At 36.2% G+C, this 19,303-nt stretch overlaps 1 protein-coding gene across 19 annotated transcripts in view; it reads left to right on the forward strand.

Moving 5' to 3' along the window:
• The window catches only part of CASK (calcium/calmodulin dependent serine protein kinase), a 145,048-nt gene that overhangs the window by 104,159 nt on the left and 21,586 nt on the right, over positions 1-19,303 (forward strand). For 6 of the 19 annotated variants that reach the window (XM_067466724.1, XM_067466725.1, XM_067466726.1 and 3 more), the window contains 7 exons: positions 352-430; positions 3,744-3,829; positions 5,838-5,906; positions 9,380-9,403; positions 15,173-15,241; positions 16,439-16,474; positions 19,001-19,197. In XM_067466724.1, the coding sequence (XP_067322825.1) occupies positions 352-430; positions 3,744-3,829; positions 5,838-5,906; positions 9,380-9,403; positions 15,173-15,241; positions 16,439-16,474; positions 19,001-19,197 (560 nt within the window). The remainder of the gene's footprint in view (positions 1-351; positions 431-3,743; positions 3,830-5,837; positions 5,907-9,379; positions 9,404-15,172; positions 15,242-16,438; positions 16,475-19,000; positions 19,198-19,303) is intronic. The other 13 variants (XM_067466727.1, XM_067466733.1, XM_067466731.1 and 10 more) reach the window with 5 other exon arrangements.

Genomic DNA, 19,303 nt, shown 5'->3' on the forward strand with positions numbered 1-19,303 from the left:
TTGGCTTTTTTTTTCTAGTCAGATCAGAATAGGAAAAAAAAGGACAGTGGTAAATTCCATTGAATAATGTTGAAACTGTCATGTCCCTTGTTGATTTCCTAAACAATCATATTTCTGATGTATTCATAATAATTTTTGTGAGAGCAATAGGTGGTGAAAGTACCTGAATGGTTATGTGAACTGTAATTAGGAAGCAGCAACTGTAACATCAGATGTGCTGGGTCATACACATGGGGATATTGCAGGGGTATATTCTTAATAGAAATATTTTCAGCCATCTGAACCTGACTAAAGTATCTAAACAACTTTGTTACTGTTTTTTTAATTATTTGATTTTTTTAAAAAAACTAGGGAATTACTTTAAAAATGAATGAGCTGAACCACTGCATTGTAGCAAGAATTATGCATGGAGGAATGATCCACAGGCAAGGTAATGTTGACAAAGTATTATTTGATAGTATCCAAGTGCTCCGTTTTCATTAAGCTTTTATTCACACAGGTACAGCTTTGTATCCACATGGGCACAACATGTTGAGAATTGTTTAGTGGCTATTGTCCAATGCCTTTCGGATCTATGGAGTCCTGTTTTCACACCTTGCTCTTCTGTAGGCAACATTGTGATAGTCTGGATTCTCCGTGTTACTTGATCATATATGAAATGTACTGGCTTCCAGACTTAATGTGTGCAAAATTCTAGCAAGCATGTATGCGTGTGTTTAAGGATTTGTACACCATCTACAGTATAACCAAAAGCTCTCCTAGAGTGTGTTACAAATAGCTAATTTGGCAACCTCCACTTCCAGCCTTACAATACAATTAGCATACCACATACACAGAAAAATGGAATGGCTTGGAAGAGTGGAATTGTCTAACAGTTACTTGCATGGATACTGTTCTCCTGCCTTTGATGGCAGAGCAGTGGAATTTGAAGCCTGGAGGGTGGCACAGCCCCTGGTCCCCAAGCATGATGGAGATATGCCCACCTTCTCTTCCTCTATGCCCAAGGAGGACCTTTTACCAGCTTCTGGGTCCTGACATAGTATAGACTTGCTTGTCAGATTTTTTTTTCTGACAACTAAGTTGCTAGGGAATTAGAGAGTGGATTTGCCAGGGAAGGTGGACTACAAGGATTTATTTGTAATTCTTCTTCCATGATTGGTGCCTAACTCTTCTGTATCTGGAAATGTTTTCTGAATCTGAATACAGCCAGATAAAGACATGGGCCAACTCAGCTTTATGCCAGTGTCTGTCTTCAAATTATTGAAGCATGCCGGGGGTTCTTTAATATCTTATACACTTTCCCCTTCTGTTTCTTATTTATTTATTTATTTATTTACTATTCTTGTATACCGCTGTATCTCAAGCCCGAGGGCGACTCACAGCGGTTTCCAAACAGCAAACAGCAAAGACAATAAAAACAGCAATAATTAATATGCAATAACAGTTAAATTACACATTTCCATTACTAACTAATAAACAATCATCAATACACAGTTATCACAAATCCCACCCCTGATCGCCTCATCATCCAAGCGTGATCCAAATTCGTAGTCCATTGTTCCGTTCCTATGTTCAAATTACCAGAATTGCACTGAATTACTCAAACGCCTACACAAACATCCAGGTCTTCAACTTTCTACGGAATGTCATGAGAGATGGTGCCAGCCTAACGTCTACAGGAAGGGCGTTCCACAGCCGAGGAGCTACCACCAAGAAGGCCCTATCTCTCGTCCCCGCCAACCGTGCTTGAGAGGCTGGCGGGATCAAGAGCAGGGCCTCCCCGGAAGATCTCAAAGTCCGGGTGGGTTCATAGGCCGAGATGCGGTCAGATAGGTATCTTGGGCCGGAACCGTTTAGGGCTTTATAGGCCAGTACTCATGCATTCAGAAAACCTATATATAAGATAGAAATGTGTGTTATTTTTTAATTCAGAACAGACTACTCACAGGCCCCCCTGGTGGTGCAGTGGATTAAACCGCTGAGCTGCTGAACTTGCTGACTAAAAGGTCGGTGGTTCACATCCAGGGAGCTGAATGAGCTCCCACTGTTAGGCCCAGCTTCTACCAACCTATCAGTTCGAAAACATTCAAATGTGAGTAGATCAATAGGTGCAGCTCTGACGGGAAGGTAATGCCATTCCATGCAGTCATGCTGGCCACATGACATTGGAGGTGTCTATGAACAATGCTGGCTCTTCAGCTTAGAAATGGTGGGCACCATCCCCCAGAGTCGGACATGACTAGACTTAATGTCAAGGGAAAACCTTTACCTTTACTACTCACACACAAACACAGTGATATTCCAGGTCCATGTAATAAAACTATGTGATTTATAAAACTATGGGGTCTACTTCTAGGTTCATTTTTGAATTATATGCAACTTTGTGTCATGGTATAATGATTAAAATAGCAGAGAACCATAGCAGTCTAGAGTCATGCTGTGAACTATTATAGCTACTATCTCATTCTGCCAAAAAACACACCTTCATGTTTCATATTGATGAAATTTAAACACAAGTAGACCCCAAAAATAACATTTTATACTGACATAGTGTAACAAAAGTAATATACATAAGGATGTTGAGGACCATGCAAATATTTAAATTGTGAACATGAAGAAATTTGTCCACTAGCTGCCAATTAGTTTCTGGCGAAATACAAGGTGTTGGTTTTGACCTGTATAGCCCTATATGGTTTGGATCCAGGTTATCTACAGGATCACCTTCTCCTGTACAATCTGCCCTGCACACTTAGGTCCTCTGGGGGGCAGTTACTCCAAATAGCCAAAACCCGACTGCAGCCACCACCCAGAGGACATTTTCATCAGCTGTAGAATGACCTACCGGTAGAGCTCAGATGTCAGAATTTAAAATACAGGCAGCATAACTTCATTTTTTTAAATGTGTGCCATGAAGATGTAGCAGAGCACTAGTGGTCTCGTTCCAGAGGTGAGAGTATAAAGTTTTGTCCTGACACAGTTCAATCGCCATCATGCATTGGAACAGTGAGGAGCGTGCTTTTGCCGTTGAGGCCTACTTTTCGAGCAGATTTGGAGTGGCTGGCCCGCTCTCCAGATTTGGCTCCTTGTGATTTTTTTCTATGGGGTTTTTTGAAATCCCGTGTTTATGTGAACCGTTCAAGGACCCTACAAGATTTGAAGACCAACATCCAGGAAGAAATTGCCAACATAACACCTGCTATGCTGGCAAGAGTCATGACAAATGCCAGAAATCAGTTTACTCAGTGTATGGAGAATGGGGCACGTCACCTACCTAATTTGATCTTCAAAACTATGTAAAACAAAACTTTAGGTATGCACCTACATTATAAAAATAATAAAAAATTCTGATTCATACAATGGGTTTTATTAAGTTTTGAAAAAAGGGCTGCCTCACCCTGTATAAGTTATCTCTTCTGGCAGGCCTACCTAGACAGTTTTAATGGTGAATTTTAAACTCCACTGTATGCCTGGTTTTTATTTTGTGTGTTTTGAAATGTATTTTGTGGAGATATATTTTAATATGTGTATTTTATGGAGTGTTTTAAAATTACTAGTTTTAGTAATGCTGTAACCCTCCTCGAGCCATGAGGAGAGGCGAGCAAGAAATACAACAATTATTATTAATAATAATAGTGACAACCATGTTGCTGTTGTTGCACCCGTTTTTACAGCATTTTTGCATTTCCCATTCCTTCTTCTTTGAGATTTGACATTTCTTTAAAAATGTTCTGTGGCTTCCATAGGTACACTTCATGTGGGGGATGAAATTCGAGAAATAAATGGAATTAGCGTAGCAAATCAAACAGTGGAACAACTGCAAAAAATGCTTGTAAGTATTCAAAACATAAATGTTAATATAGGAATGAAAATGCATTGTGCCTACTTTGTTTGCTGAGATACAGTATATTCTGGCGTATAAGACTACTTTTTAACCCAAGAAAATCTTCTCAAAAGTCAGGGGTTGTCTTATACACGGGTGTAGTCTTATGCATGGGAATTGTCTTAACTCTATATTTTAATTGGAAAAGTTGGGGGTCGTCTTATACGCCCAGTCGTCTTATATGCCGGAATATACGGTAGTTACAATCAAACAATGTGAGCTTCCAATATCGTTACAAGAATATTGGGAACCTATTTTTTTCAGTTATTTTTATTTTGCTTTAGTAATCAGAGCATATTATTTTAATATTCTCTGTCATTTCTTCTTGGCTTGAATAAATTGAGAAAGACAGCATCATAATGCGTCTTCTAACCCTTCCTACTAAGTTTAAGGATAGCGATGACAAACTTTAAGAACTTTTGTCTTGTCTGTTAGGATGTTACAAATATTTCCTGCTCCTGAAAAGTAACATGCTTAATAACCTGATTTTCTTCCTTTCATGTCTGCATTTGTGCAAAATAACAATCCAGAATTCTAGAAAATCCTTATTGCTCCTATTTAGCTCATCCCACCAGCAGAAGAACTTCAGTAACCAGTACTTCACTGGCAAGAAAAACCTTAGTTTTTACATTTAAATCTAAGTACTCTGTTTTGTGTTCAAACAACCAACTTCAAATGTTGACTTCCCCCAAATCAGGAGTCCCAATTGCTAAGTGTTTCCTTTCTGCTGGGTTCCTTCTGCAGGAGGACTTAGACAGGGCAATAAGGCAATATTCACAGATATGTTTTCTTTTGAATTCTGGGTTTCTGATTTCTCTAGAATTATGATGAATATGTGCACATGGCCACCTCAATTTATGAGGTAGGGCTTGAAATGTATTTAGCAACACTGGTACTTTCTTCTATGAAATAGTTTCTAAAAATAGAGTTCCTTGGTTTACTAGGAAAATTAAATCAGGGAACTGTAGCAACCTGACTTGTTGGGTCCTTGCTGATCACTGCTGCTTGTCATATAAACAGCTAAAAAATGAACTGCTCCGTTATTTCTTTATCATGATGTCGAAGCAGAAGCAAAGAAACCAAGAACAGATTAGAGGGGAGAAGTCACCTTGGTTCAGATGTTATATACCATAGAATGAAAGTTCATGGTTGTTTTAGCAGTTCCCAATGCAACAAAGTGAGTGAGGAGAAAATTGCAGCATGCTTCTTCTACCTGATGACCCAGGATTCTCACAGTCTCCTGTCTTGTTGCCCAGCCATAACCATTAGAAGCAAATATTGTCCAGCCTTGATCAGATACATGTTAAGTTTACTGTTGTATTGGTTTGACTAACACTTCAATTTAGGGTGGAAGTAATAGCTTCACATAAACCACTCAAAAACAATCTAAATAATGATACTAAGTATAGGAAGTTGTTTTCAGAGGTTTCTCTTAAGCAGATTTCATTTTTGTAAGATTTCATTCGCTTTTATTTTTCTCCGATATGCTCACAGTTATGGTTCATAAAATAATCCCATTTTTTAAAAAATTTCTCACTCTAGTTTTTAAAAGAGTAATGGATTATATCAGGTGGATTATGTGTATTAAGATTCATGTAATAAAATATAGTTATATAAAATATTGAGTAGTCCTTAGATTTTTATTTAATAATAGTTTTATAAAATCTCTATATCATGTTACAAACTGCTTCCTTATAAGCCAGATTTACTTTCCTATTTTCAATATATCATATATATTAATTTATTTAAATTATGTTTTCTTTCTTTGTCATCTAAATGTATAAATGTCTCTGAAGTGAACCAGTAAATTACAAAAATAGAAGGGTTGGAACTTCAAAGACATCTTGCTGGTACAAAATATGATATATAGACTTTTTTGACCTAAGTTCTTATTCTGATTTTTGAATGACTTCCTTCCTATTACTCCTTTAACTAACAAATGTTTTTCTTCCTGCAGAGGGAAATGCGGGGTAGTATTACCTTCAAGATTGTGCCAAGTTATCGCACTCAGTCTTCTTCATGTGAGGTAATGAATTTGTTTCTATAATGCTTTCTCCTTTATTTTCTGTAACTAACTGCCTGCTGATGGCTGAATGTTATTGCTTTCTGGGAAATTGTTTCTGCCTGTGCTATTAGATCACGCACACCAATTTTACAACAAAGATAACGGAACAGAGGAATAGCTCTACCCACCTACTGTGTCGCCCTTCTTTCATATTCATTACATCAACTCATTAAATACCCTTTAATAACCTATACTGTAAACAGTCTTGTACAATGTGTAAAGAAAAACAGAAGAGAGCCTAAGTACAAAATGGTGAAAGCTGGAAAAGCTTTTTAAAATCTTAGCAGATAATTTCTCAAACGAGCTAATTCTGGAATAGTAAAATGAACCATACAAGTAGCAAAAAGTGATACTGAAACAAGACAAGCATTTTAGTATCAGGATCTTTTTTTAAAATATGGCAAGTAAAGAGAAGATTTTAAGTAGGAAGTGTTACCACTTGGGAACAAGCTCTACATTTCTCTTTAATTGTGTTTCGAACCTCCTCTTTTTACAGTTATCTATTTTCTTTAAAATAACCTAACATACCATAGAAAGGAATTAATATCTGATTGTCAGACAGGAGAATTTGAAACTGAAGAAAGAAGAAGGAACGAAATTGACTGGAAACTAATGTTGTCTTCTGCATTGACAATTGACACATGGAATTTAACCCATTAGTGGTAGATTACTGTTACCCGAAGGATTAATTATTAAATGGTTCTACCACCACCATCCAATGAAAAGTGAAGGGGGAATCAATACATTTCAAAATAAATAATAAATAGTAAAAGTATAAAAATTGTTAACTTTGGCAAATGACCAGATTAATGAAGAGAAAATGAAATAGCTAAACGGCAAAAAATTAAAGCTGAATGTCACTAAGATATGTGATGGTGCACAATTTATGGTATACTGTCATCAATAGTCTAAAGCAGAGTTTCTCAAACTGTGCTCGTCCAGATGTTTTGGACTTCAGCTCCCATAATTCCTGATAGCTGGTAAAATGGCTGGGATTTATGGGAGCTGAAGTCCAAAACACCTGGAGAAACACAGTTTAAGAAACACTGGTCTAAAGTATCAGGAATACTTGGAAAATGCATATGCAGGCAGTCCCCAAGTTACAAACAAGATCAGTTCTGTAGGTTTATTCTTCCGTTGAATTTGCTTGTAAGTTGGAACAGGTACATTTTAAGTATAATTCCTGCCACACAGACATATATATATCTATAACAGTGGTTCCCAACCTTTTTTTGACCAGGGACCACTTTGACGAGGGGCCACTCTCCAACATTGGTACCAAAAGCATTACGAATCAGTTTTTGGTCAGCTTTAGATTTGGTTTGGTTTCTTGGAGTGCTTATTCAGAAAATTGCATTGGATAGACCACATCTCTACTTTCTGATACAGAACACGTACCATCCAGTAGTCTCCATTTGCTCGTCCACAGAAAACTATATTTAATAATCTAGAGTAGATGTGGTCTATCCAAGGGGGTGGGGCTGGTCAGCAACAGGGAAGGAGTGGCAGACTGTGAAAAGAGCAGAAATAAAATAAAGAGGAAGGAGGCTCGCGGACCAGATTTTTATCCTGGCAGACCACTGGTGGTCTACAGCCCACAGGTTAAGAACCACTGATCTACAACAACACATAGAGAAGGTTTAATACCCCTGTGGTGTTTGTTTTGCTGTCTGTGTCCCTGTTCAGAAGATTTCACCTCACTTTCCGTCCCTGTGATAATTGGATTTTGAAAAAATTACCTTGTTGTGTAAACAAGAATTGGTGATAAAGCTTCAGTTGAGACACCTCTTCCTCATGATAACTCTTTCGTGAATGAATTTCGCTTCCTAAGGGTAGATTTCTCTCACTTCCTGTTGTCTCAGCCCTGTTCTTAAGTCTGATGTTTGTAACTCGGGTACTGCCTGTACTGTAAAATGTAATGAAGAATTTATTACCTGCTTTTCACTACTCGCAGAAATGTTCAAGAGAGATGCTCAGAATACCCTCCAAAATATCAAAATATGAAAGTAATAATCAATTATTCTGGTTATTTGCTTGTTCAAATGCTGGAGGGGAAATTGGATAAATTAATTCTCTTAACATATATAACAAGTTTTTGTCTGTAGTGCTTACTCATAAGTAGAGACAGAAAATGTTATAATAGCAATAAAACATTGAGTTATGGTTTTATCAAGAGTAAATAAGACCTATACTGCTGTAATAGTTTTATGTGGAGTAGGAAACTAAGAGAATATGATTGCTCATGGAAAGATGAATAGATAGCCTGGAGATTCAGTTTAACCTATGGATTTCTTTCCGGTGAAAGTTTTCACTTGAGAATCAAGTATAAGGGAGATGAAAATAACCAGAGTAAAAGCAGAGAACAGGAAGGAATTTTATTTGTGAGGACTATCGAGAGTATTGCTGGCTATTGACAGATTCGTAACTACTCCTTGGCAGCTATGATAATTTACAAATAGCTTCTGTAGTTATAGTATGTTTTAAATTTTCATAAAAGATTGAAGAGTGTATTAATTAATTGCATAGTGAATTGAATTGAGGTATTGATCTCATTTTCTAGAGGAGATTATCAGTGAGAAATTTAATGGGAATCTTTTAAAATCTTGGGGAATACAGATAATAATGATCCATATTGTACACGATAGACTAAATCCAGTTGTCGGTCACAGTTAAAACAGTTCCCATTAAATCGGTGGGAACTCAATATGTTGCAATGATACAGCTGTTTTTTCTAGCTGAGGCTTGCAGTTGGATTTAAGCTAGTGGTTGTATCACCTACTGCCTTTTTTAAAAACAGAAGGTAGGAGTTTGCAATAGTTTGATTTGAAATTTTGATGTAATTTTAATAAGACTGAAGTATTTGAGAAACAATCGGGCATAGAGGTAGAGGATCAAAAATTGAGCTAGGTATCAATTTAATGAAACATAGGATGTGTGAAGATACAAAGGATACTGTAAATAAGACTATAATTCAATTGTTTTGACTCCCAAAGTATGGAAAATGTTGCAATGGGTTTTAAAGTGAAGGATAAATATAAGTTAAATATTAGGGATATCCTAATGTTGCAGAAGTCAACCAGAGAAATTATTAGGACAGTAATAGAAAACACAATTATGAACCATAATATTTCAGGAAATAATTGAATAACTTTTCCAAGCATTATTAGGTTTTTCCTTACATTTTGCTAGTTTTTTGTTTTCTACAGTTCTGAAATGTGTTAGTTTTAAACAATGTAATACTTCCTTAAAATGTAGCACTGTAACTTCTTCAACTAAAAAAATTTTCTATTCCATTCTTGCCTTCTATGTAAAATGTTATAATTGCTTGTTTTGGATTCTTTAAGGTTAAAAGAAAATCCTTATCTCTATAAAACATGTCTTGATAGATTTTTATGATTAAATTCATTTTAAGAAAGGATGTTTTTCCTACTTAGCAAACAAACTGGGAGAAATACTATGTAAGTGATGCCATATTTTAAAATATTGCATGCTCAAATTTGTCCGTTCTTCCTCCTGTGTGGGTTTTGGTAACATATTATGAACTGCTGTTGTACAAATTCGTGAACTATCAACCTTTTATTTTTAAAGTGGCCATTCTTTTGTTTTGAGATATAATCGGTTTGTTTTAATACTTGCAAAAAGCACATTAAAATCATTATGCAATATTCCTCCAAATGTGTCAGTGGCAGAATAACCAATTCTCACAAGAGGCTGGCTTTCTGGCATGCACTAAACATACTGTTTATTGTGCATTGAGAAAACTAGCTAGATGGACACTGTTATGAAAGAGTAGTTGTGTAATAAATTTATATTTATTTGTTTACATACATACACTGACATAGTTAGAAATCATGGAGATAGAAAGGTCATTTTGCTGTCAACTGAAATATTATGAACTAGATTAACTAGCAGACTGACTTCCATTATTAGGTCAAACTATAATAAATCCAAATTTACATAAATTCCTCTAGAAGAGATTTTATCAGTTGGATCAGCCATGATCTCTATTTAACAAACATAGGACCAGTGAATGTGTTACTTAGAAAAGGTGTTCTGTTTTCCCAGGAATAAAGTATTGTTAGTCCTTCTGAAATATAGCATGCTCTCTCAAAAACAAGTATCTTTACGTAAAGATTATATGTAAAATGAAAAATATGCATTTAGTTGAAACCCCTAATAATCCAGATTATATGTTCTCAGCCTCCAGTGTCCTACTGTCCTTGACATTTGACCATGCTGGCTGGGGGTTTTGAGCATTGAGCACAGGTAGCTAACTGAGGCAGGTGCTGGGGACCATTCCCCCAGGTTAGACTGCACCAGCTTATGACTGAAAATAAAGCCAGAAATGACATCCATTTTGAACTTCCAATTTGAGTAAGTCTTTTTTTGGTAGGGGGGACATTTGGGAGGTTGAGGGTGTAGAAAAGAAGAATGCTGTTCCAGGAGAATTAAGTTGCCTTCTTTTTTTGGAGGGGGCTGAAAATTATATTTTTATTTTATTTTATTGGAGAGTGTGGCTTCTTGGGTGGGGGTCTTGGGGGTGAAAACAACCTATAAGACAAAAATATCTGGAGGACCAAAGAGTGCTCTAGAAAACAGTTATTTTTAAATGAAAAATTTACTGAGGTATCCATCCAGTTCAGGAAACCTGTCCCTTATCTTCATTTGTAATCCATTCTAAGCAGAGTTAATCACAAATTGAAGTGGTGTTAAATGTGCTTCTTTGACTAGAAATCCGCTTTTTGATAGAAATGAATATACGCTAGGGTTTAAAGGAAGTACTAGGATCAGCAGTGACAGATGTTGGCTTTCAAGACATTGACATTATTACAGAATGTATATTATTCAGTTCAAGACACAGCTTCAGTTCAGGACGTTGTCAAATAAATTCAAGCTCTGGAACCAATCCTCAACATAAGATACATTTTGAAAACTATTGTGATTACAGCATAATTCCCTTTAACTGAATGCGTTGTGCAAGTTAAACATGTTGAATAATTAGGCTTTGGGAGAAAATTGTGCTTCTGGAGTCCTCAGGACTTAGATTTTGGTAATCAGGCTTTGGAATACTATGTAGTTCTCATATTAATCTTTTTGTTTCTCGGATGTCTTCTTTCACTAAGACTGCCTGTTCCTAGAAAATTAAATCAAAAAGTAAATGAAACTTTACATTTCTTTAAATTAACACAATACAACCTTAACTTTTTTTAAAAGTCAAAATGCATGAGAAAAACTACATTAGCTATATTCATCTTCATTCAGCATTCAGCACGACTTGGATTCCTTGTTAAAATCTCAGTTTTCATCTAAAGCAGTTGGCCCTCCATACCTATGGGTTTTGCATCTACACATTCAGCCCACCACAGATCTATCTACACCCTCTGCTTTTCTTCAACCTTGAAGGTTAAAGAAGCTGCATTGCAGAGGGAGAGCCATGAAACCAGTGGCATGGTTGACAGGGGGTTGTTCCCAGCTCACTGATGCATGAACTGGCTCACATCTGGTTTGTCAGATATTTTGTTTATATTTTATACAAGTGACACAAACACCCGCTGGTTTTGGTATTCACAGGGAGCACTGGAATCAACCCCAATTTATATAGAGGGTCAACTGTATCAATAATGAGCTCAAATTCTATATATCTTACATGCTATTTATTAACATACTTCTTGAAGAACAGCATCCAGTTTCTTTCACTTTTTAATGACCCCCGAATATTACTTACCTGCTTAGGCGATCCCTCATTGTCCGAGTATGATGGTCTTCCAAGTGTAGCGTCTTGGTGGTGGATACATACGTCACTATGGAGCCCTAGTTTTGACCTGCATGTTCTTCCACAGTGAAGGCATCAGTTTCCAGGTGGAAGGTGGTCCCAGTCAGAGTTGACTTGACGCGCCTTCCTTTTGGCACATTTCTCCCTTTTGCCCTCCATTTGTGTCTCTTCAAATTCCACAGCACTGCTGGTCACAGCTGACCTCCAGTTAGAGTGCTCAAGGGCCAAGACTTCCCATTTCTCAGTGTCAATACCATGGTTTTTAAGGTTAGCTTTAAGCCCATCTTTAAATCTATTTTCCTGCCCACCAACATTTTGTTTTCCATTCTTGAGTTTAGAGTATAATAACTGCTTTGGGAGACGGTGATTAGGCATTCGGACAACATGACCAGTCCAGCGGAGTTGATGGCATAGGAGCGTCACTTCAGTGCTGGTGGTCTTTGTTTCTTCTGGAACACTGACATTTGTCCGCCTGTCTTCCCAAGAGATTTGCAGGATTTTTCGGAGGCAAATCAAAACCCTATATCAAAGCAACTCAGAAATATTAGGGATACACTGTGGCTCTACAGCACAAGAAATTTATCACTTGTGTAAAACTTTTCATGACTAATGCATTGTTGCCTACTGGTTATTGTAAGGTAAATAGGAGTGATTATAGCCATTCCATATGCTCTGAAAAGAGAACATTGGTTTCTCAAAAACAATAGTATAAATTCCGACCTTGAACTCATAAGGTGGGGGAAGGAGTAAAAGGGTGGTCTTGATAATCTAAAGGTGATAAGAGTCACAAAAATACTCCCAGGGGCTACATACATTGCGTGGGCTGTACTTTACCCATTCCTGGTTTAGATGAAATTGCTGAGAACAGGTAAATGCAAATACATTGAAAATTGAGAGAACATGGAATCCTTAGTAAAGTGATGAGGATAGTTACTAGATTTTTGAGTGAACCATTAATCAGGTTAATCAGAAGTATGAAATAAAAGTGGACTTCATTGACAGCATAAATCGTAAATATAACTTCCGTAGTCACAAAAACACACACAAAAATGCATTCAAACTATATTCCTCACACCCAAATCTGAGGGTGTATCACTTACTCAAATGTAGGATTCCATTGTTCTTTGCTTAACAGCAGACAACTCTTGTAAAGGAGATTTGTGGATTTGTGTGTGTAGAGATATTTGAAGTCACGTATTCAAACATAATGCATGGTGAGGATTTGCTAAATACTAGTGAAGAGTTGCTTTATTTGTAAATGGTAAATGCCCCAAAATTTATGCTACCAACAAGTGATACCCAAATGTTAGTGTGTTTATGTAATATTTATTATCCAAGTAAAATATTTTTGATACAAATAAAATCAATAACATTTAAAATCATCATGCATAGAGGTATGTAAGAGATGCACTACTGCACAGGAAGTATGGTGTGTCAGAGACTTTAATTAGAACACTGAAATGAGAAATAGAATAAGTATAGGAGTTAATAATACTCTGTGACCTTCTGTCAACAAAGGACATATTAAATGAATGAAATGCAGAATAGAGCAACCTACACTGAACATAGCACGAATTGTAGCATCAGCCTTTTTAGTTTGCTGTCCCTGTTGTATCCTTTCTGAGTGCTACAATCTGCTCTAGAGAGTTCCCTTGCCCTCTAGAGCACATCATTAAAATGTTCAGGGCACATGGATGCTGCAAAAAGGAGGGGGCTTCTTACCTGTGCTTCTGGAAATCACTTCTGTGAGTTCATTGACATTGTGTCATGGATACTAGCCAGCATGTCAAGAATAATGAGACATGTCAGTACAGACAGCCATCCACATTTATGAGTTTTGCTTTTGAAGTTTTGGTTATTCACAGATTTGATTAAAATGTTCTCTCTAAGAATCTAAGCTCCTCCAATGCGATTCTCTGGTCAGCTTCTGTTGCTTGGATATCCTAGGCAGACCTAAGTGAGGCAACACCTGCATGGGTAGTGCAGTCCCTTGAGGAAAATAGTTCATTTTCAGATAAGTTAGAAACATTATCTTGTTGTTCTATGCCTTTGAGTTATTTCTGACTTATTGCATCCCAAAGGTGAACCTATTATGGGATTTTCCTGGCAAGATATAATAATGACGATGATGATGATGATGATGATGATGATGATGATGATGATGATGATCTCCCAAAGGGACTCGAAATGGCTTAAACATGTCCACAGATCATCAAAGCAAAAATAATCAATTAAAACAAAAAATACAATTAAAATAAAGCATAGAAAACATAACAATCAGATAAATCACAAAAATAAAACATAGGAGTATAAAAGGGCAATTTGTTACCAAATGTTGCCTTTGCCTTCCTCTGAGGATGAAAGAGGGTTTCCATGTCTGAATAGGGATTTGAAACCTAGTCTCCAAAATTTTAATCCAGTACTCAAACCACTTCACTATGCTTGGCATCCTATAAAATGGGCTTAAGCGGCTTTCTATAGCCAAAGAATACTTCAGTTGAAAACCACAACTATGAAGACTCAGTTACATGTTCTGTTTTTTCTCAATTTTTAACACAGTCTTTCAGTAGGATCAATCTTGTTTCATATACATTGATGAGCTCCTACAAGGAAAAATGATGTCCCGCATTGTATAAGTGTATTAATTTTCTGTGCAGACCTAAAATTCAGACATATAAACTGACCTAAAGTATATCTGGAAATCTATGCCATGCAGTATTCTGTAATCTGTTTTTAATAAATACATACAGAAGGTGCAACCTCATATTGTCATTGTAATATATAAATGTGACTTTGAATGTTGTAATACTGAAATATCAGGATCCTGTGTTTTTATCTTGTTGTGTTTTCCTGTAATGTAAGTAATTTAACGATTCAGAATTTATAGAATGAAGTCGAGCTTTCCTTTATGATAGACACTATGCCTCAGGATAATTTAATGTATTTAGGAGAATTTTTAAAATCATAGTATTTGCTTTTTTTAATTGAGAAACTATGTTTGCCAATTCTGAAAAGGCATCCTAAATTCACATATTATTTTAAAGGAATGGCTCAACAAATGAGAATTATCTCCATAGTATAAATACAACAATAACACCAGGGTTTTTTCAAAACAGATATTGCCAAAAATTGTGTTTCCCTTTCTATTTATTGCGCTTATCGTAAGATATCAGTGTTTTGTTTTTTTAGTGGTGTTGCTGGGAAAACATCCATATACTGAGAGAAAAGAGATCCTGTTATTTATAAATCAGAAATCCCACATACTTTTCAAGTTGTGAAACACTAGTCACTAGTTTAATAATAATCTGCTGTTGTTGAAATATGAAACCTCTTCCAAGATGAAGTGGTGAACTAATTGGTGGTAAGCCTGAAGATATAGCACAGATATAACGTTTAAATATATCTGTCTTCTGTCATAGTGTTGTGTGATAATGAACCTTGTATCTTATTTCAGAGAGATTCCCCCTCTACATCCAGACAGTCCCCAGCTAATGGCCATAGCAGCATTAACAATTCTGTTTTGGTAAGACCTCCAGTTCCATACAGAGAGTATTAAATCTTGTGCTCATCTACCAGTCCTGTTATGATGACATGTTCAGTGAAAAATGATGTTCTCCTGATAAAATCAAGGATACTTAGAAGTCTAATTCCCCATTTTCTTTCATTCAAGGGTTTATTCAGCAACATAATCTTCTCATTAAAACCCTTTTAATGAGTTGCATTCAACTGTAATGTAAAAATTCACTCATCCCTTAAATAGACTTATCATTATCCTCATCCTGATTTGCTCAAAACTAGGAGAAAGACTAATTTCCATTTTAACCTTCGGAATGATGTTTTCAAGCAAAATATTTGCATAGCAGGTTTTCAGGGTTTTTGAGACCTGGACATTTTTTATTTTTAAAACTCTCTAGATTGCAGTATTGGTTTCCGCTATCTGAGTTAAGGAATTGGTGTGTCCTCTGCTGTTGTGGTATGTGCACATATTTTGTGAAATATGAGCCTTGCCTGGTTATGAAAAGCAAAAGAAACTGGCTTTGAACTGCATTTATAAGCCAAGCTATTAACATCACATCTTTAACACAAAATACTTCATTTTTAGCCATATTTTCAGGCAGAAAGGTACTTGTATATATAACCAAAGACACTACTATTGTTTATCATTTCTCTCTCTCTCTCTCTCTCTCTTTCAACATATATAGTAAAATGTTAAAAAGCACCTGTAAAGAAATCTCCCTTCAGGAAATATTTGTGTATCTGGTGTCAGCCTGCAAATGGTAGTCATTTCTATAAAGTTTCTAGTACCTTAAACATCATCTCCTCTGTACACTTTTGAGATATTGTAATAAGCTTGAAGGAGTACATTGGTATAGAACTATTCATTAAATCAACTTATAAAATAGTTACAAAACAATATGACAGTAGCCTTTAAGTAGCCTTCAATTTGAATGTTAAAATGAAAAAGTGGCCCTTTGCTTACAGGTGCTTTTGTGTTGAAGATGGTGAATTTTTTATTAAAAAACATTTTTGTCTGCTTAAACTTTATCAGCTTTCTTCAGCTTGCTTCTAAACTGCCTGGGTTTGACATTTTTCCTATTAAATTATCATTTCCAAAAGTACATTTATTGCTAATACTTGCAAATTAGCTTTTTGCTCTAATGCTATTGTCTACTTTCAAATTAAAATGAATTTCTTTCCCTGGGTTGGCTTTATTCTGCAGGACTTGCCATCAACAACACAACCAAAAGGACGACAGGTGAATAGTTATTCTCCATGGAAGCTTTCCTAACATAGTTGCTTAGTAGGATTTTCTCCTTACTGGTGTTCATTTTGTTGTGACCTTGATTCCTGCTTGTCTTCCATGGCTGATTCAACATAGTATCATTTCTTTGTGATTGTGATGTAGTTGTTTTGTCACTAATAGTAGCTGTATTCCATGTCACGTAGCATGTTAACATCAGTATTCTTGTCACATTTCATATTACCCTAGATAAAATCTTTATGAATTACTTAAGGGCTTCTTTTACCACACTGATCTATGTTTTGCCTTATGCAGAAATTACATTGCATATAGTCTCACCACTTTCATTGCCTAGTTGCTCAATTTTTCTGGGCAGAAGAGCATAACGCTTGAAACAAAGTCTTAAATTAACTAAGCCTTTGCATCATGATTTTTGTCTGAAAATCCACATGACACATATATTTCATGTTATTTTCTTTGAAAACAAACCACCCTCCAGGTGTTTTGCACCTCAACTCCCAGAAATCCCAGCCAGCTTACTGGCTGTTAGGAATTATGGGAGTTGAAGTCCAAAGCACCTGGAGAGGCAAAGTTTGTCCATGCTTGCTCTAATGGTTGTAACTTTGAGAGGGGAACTTGTTCTGCTTTTCCTCTATGGACATGTTTCTACTCAACATTATTCCTTCAAGTTTCAAACATTGGAAAAATGCACAGTTATATATATTCCTCTGAATGAGTAAAGAATCTGTTTTGCGATGAGGGGGACTCATCCTGCTATCTGTCTTCCATTTGAAGACTTTGGCTGTTGCTTTTGGACGGTATGTATGTGTATACAACTATGCAAAATACACGTGTAACTGTTTAATAGTGCAGTTTCTGCCTAGGTATCCACTTAGAAATTGCTGCAGTGGGACACAGTGATCATTTTTAATATAATAACTGGTACCTTAAGTTCTGCATGTAGTGATCTCTATACACAAAAAGATTCTCAGCCCATCCTCTTCACCTGCAGGTTGCCATATTCCCTGGAGTTTTCCCAAAAGGCAAGACTACAACATTTCAAGACAATTGAGGGTCATCTTTGATCTGTATTATGCAATGTCCCTTATGCCCACATTCTTGCACATGGTTTAGATATTTCAAAGGTTTAAGTTCATATCCGAAAGATTATGATAAAAACAGATAAGGGGTTAACATCCTATATGTTTGGGTTGGCCCTTCCACTAAAGAAAAGACTTGGGTTGGGACCTGAAGACCATTGCATGCCATGTCTTCTGACATAAGCAAAATATGCACTTGTTCAAGCTTCCTATTGCTTGACAATTCCCTGCTATTGTTACAGGCCTCTTAGAAATAGTCTACAATCTTCAGCAATTACCTTCAAATGTCTCGGAGGCATGTGGAGGATTGCAACATGGAGAAGGAAAAGGAGAGAATTCATTTGCACTCCACTAGATATCTATTTCTTTGATCATACTTTTATTTCACATTCCTTTTAAACTCTGAAATTTGTGTAAGGGGAATTTAGATATTGTGGCATAATATAGTCCTAAAGAAGCTGTAGGAAAAGCAGAAATCCATAGGAACTACGAACAATTACTTATGATTGTAAAGGCTGAGCATGGGGAAGGCATAATTCAAATACACATGTAGCCTACTCAAGTGAAGCATTTATCCTATAGCATTTTCCCTTAACTACAAAATAGATGATGACAACCGGGGGGAAATTAACTAGAATGCCTGTTTAGGTTCCTATAAAAGAAATATTCCCTGTATCCAGAACTTTAAAATAAGAAACGTAAATTTAGGAGCTTATCCATTGCCATGTACAAGCAATTTTGGTTTTAAAAAACGTATGCAATGTATTCCAAGTATTTAAAGTATTCTATATATGCTAGCTGTAGCAGGTATTCTAAGTTAACATACATGGAGTCCATAGATAAATATTTGGAGCATAAGAAGTGATTTCTAAATTAATTTGTAACACATCAAAACTGCATTATGTACATTCATAAACTTCTGTATTACACAGTTTCATTAGATAAGCTACGTAATTGCCACGTCGTCTTCGTGGTCTCTGTGATTCATCTTTAATTTTACTGGTTACAGTCAATGAAATCATTTAACTAAATACTTATATGTTCAAAGTAATTAAAGCAATAAATGGATTATCTACACCTGCACCATGCATTGTGTGTGTTCACAGATAACCACTTAAAGAACTACAGTCACACACAACCTGTCCTTCTGTTTCATAATCTTGTAATATAGACAAACAAGTTGTCCCCATACCAAAGCAAAACAGGGAGTGAATCCACAATAAATAGCATATTATAGAACATTGTAACATTTGCATTAAAAAGCATAATCAAAACCATTATTCTGTGCAACTGCTTCCCCTTCCTTTTTACTTCCAATGCCTAGTGCATTCTTAAGTGCGGTGTAAACAGTATGTAGCATTTATGCTGCAGATCTGTCCTTCAACTCTCAGTTCATACCATATTGACCTTTCAGTATATGTCACAAAATCTTATTTTATAGATATATGTAAGAGCACAATTTGAATATGACCCAGCAAAGGACGACCTCATTCCCTGCAAAGAAGCTGGCATCAGATTTAGAGTTGGTGATATTATCCAGATTATTAGCAAAGATGATCATAATTGGTGGCAGGGTAAACTGGAGAATTCAAAAAATGGAACTGCAGGCCTCATTCCTTCTCCTGAGCTTCAGGAATGGTATGTTGTTTGGCATTGAGTAAACAATGTATGTGTCTCTAACTGTAAGGAAAGATAAAATTCATGGTATATCTAGAATTTTTAACATTTGCTTCTGTCCAGTTTC

Source organism: Anolis sagrei, chromosome 3, assembly GCF_037176765.1.
Source record: "Anolis sagrei isolate rAnoSag1 chromosome 3, rAnoSag1.mat, whole genome shotgun sequence".
In the NCBI taxonomy this organism is placed as follows: Eukaryota; Metazoa; Chordata; class Lepidosauria; order Squamata; family Dactyloidae; genus Anolis; species Anolis sagrei.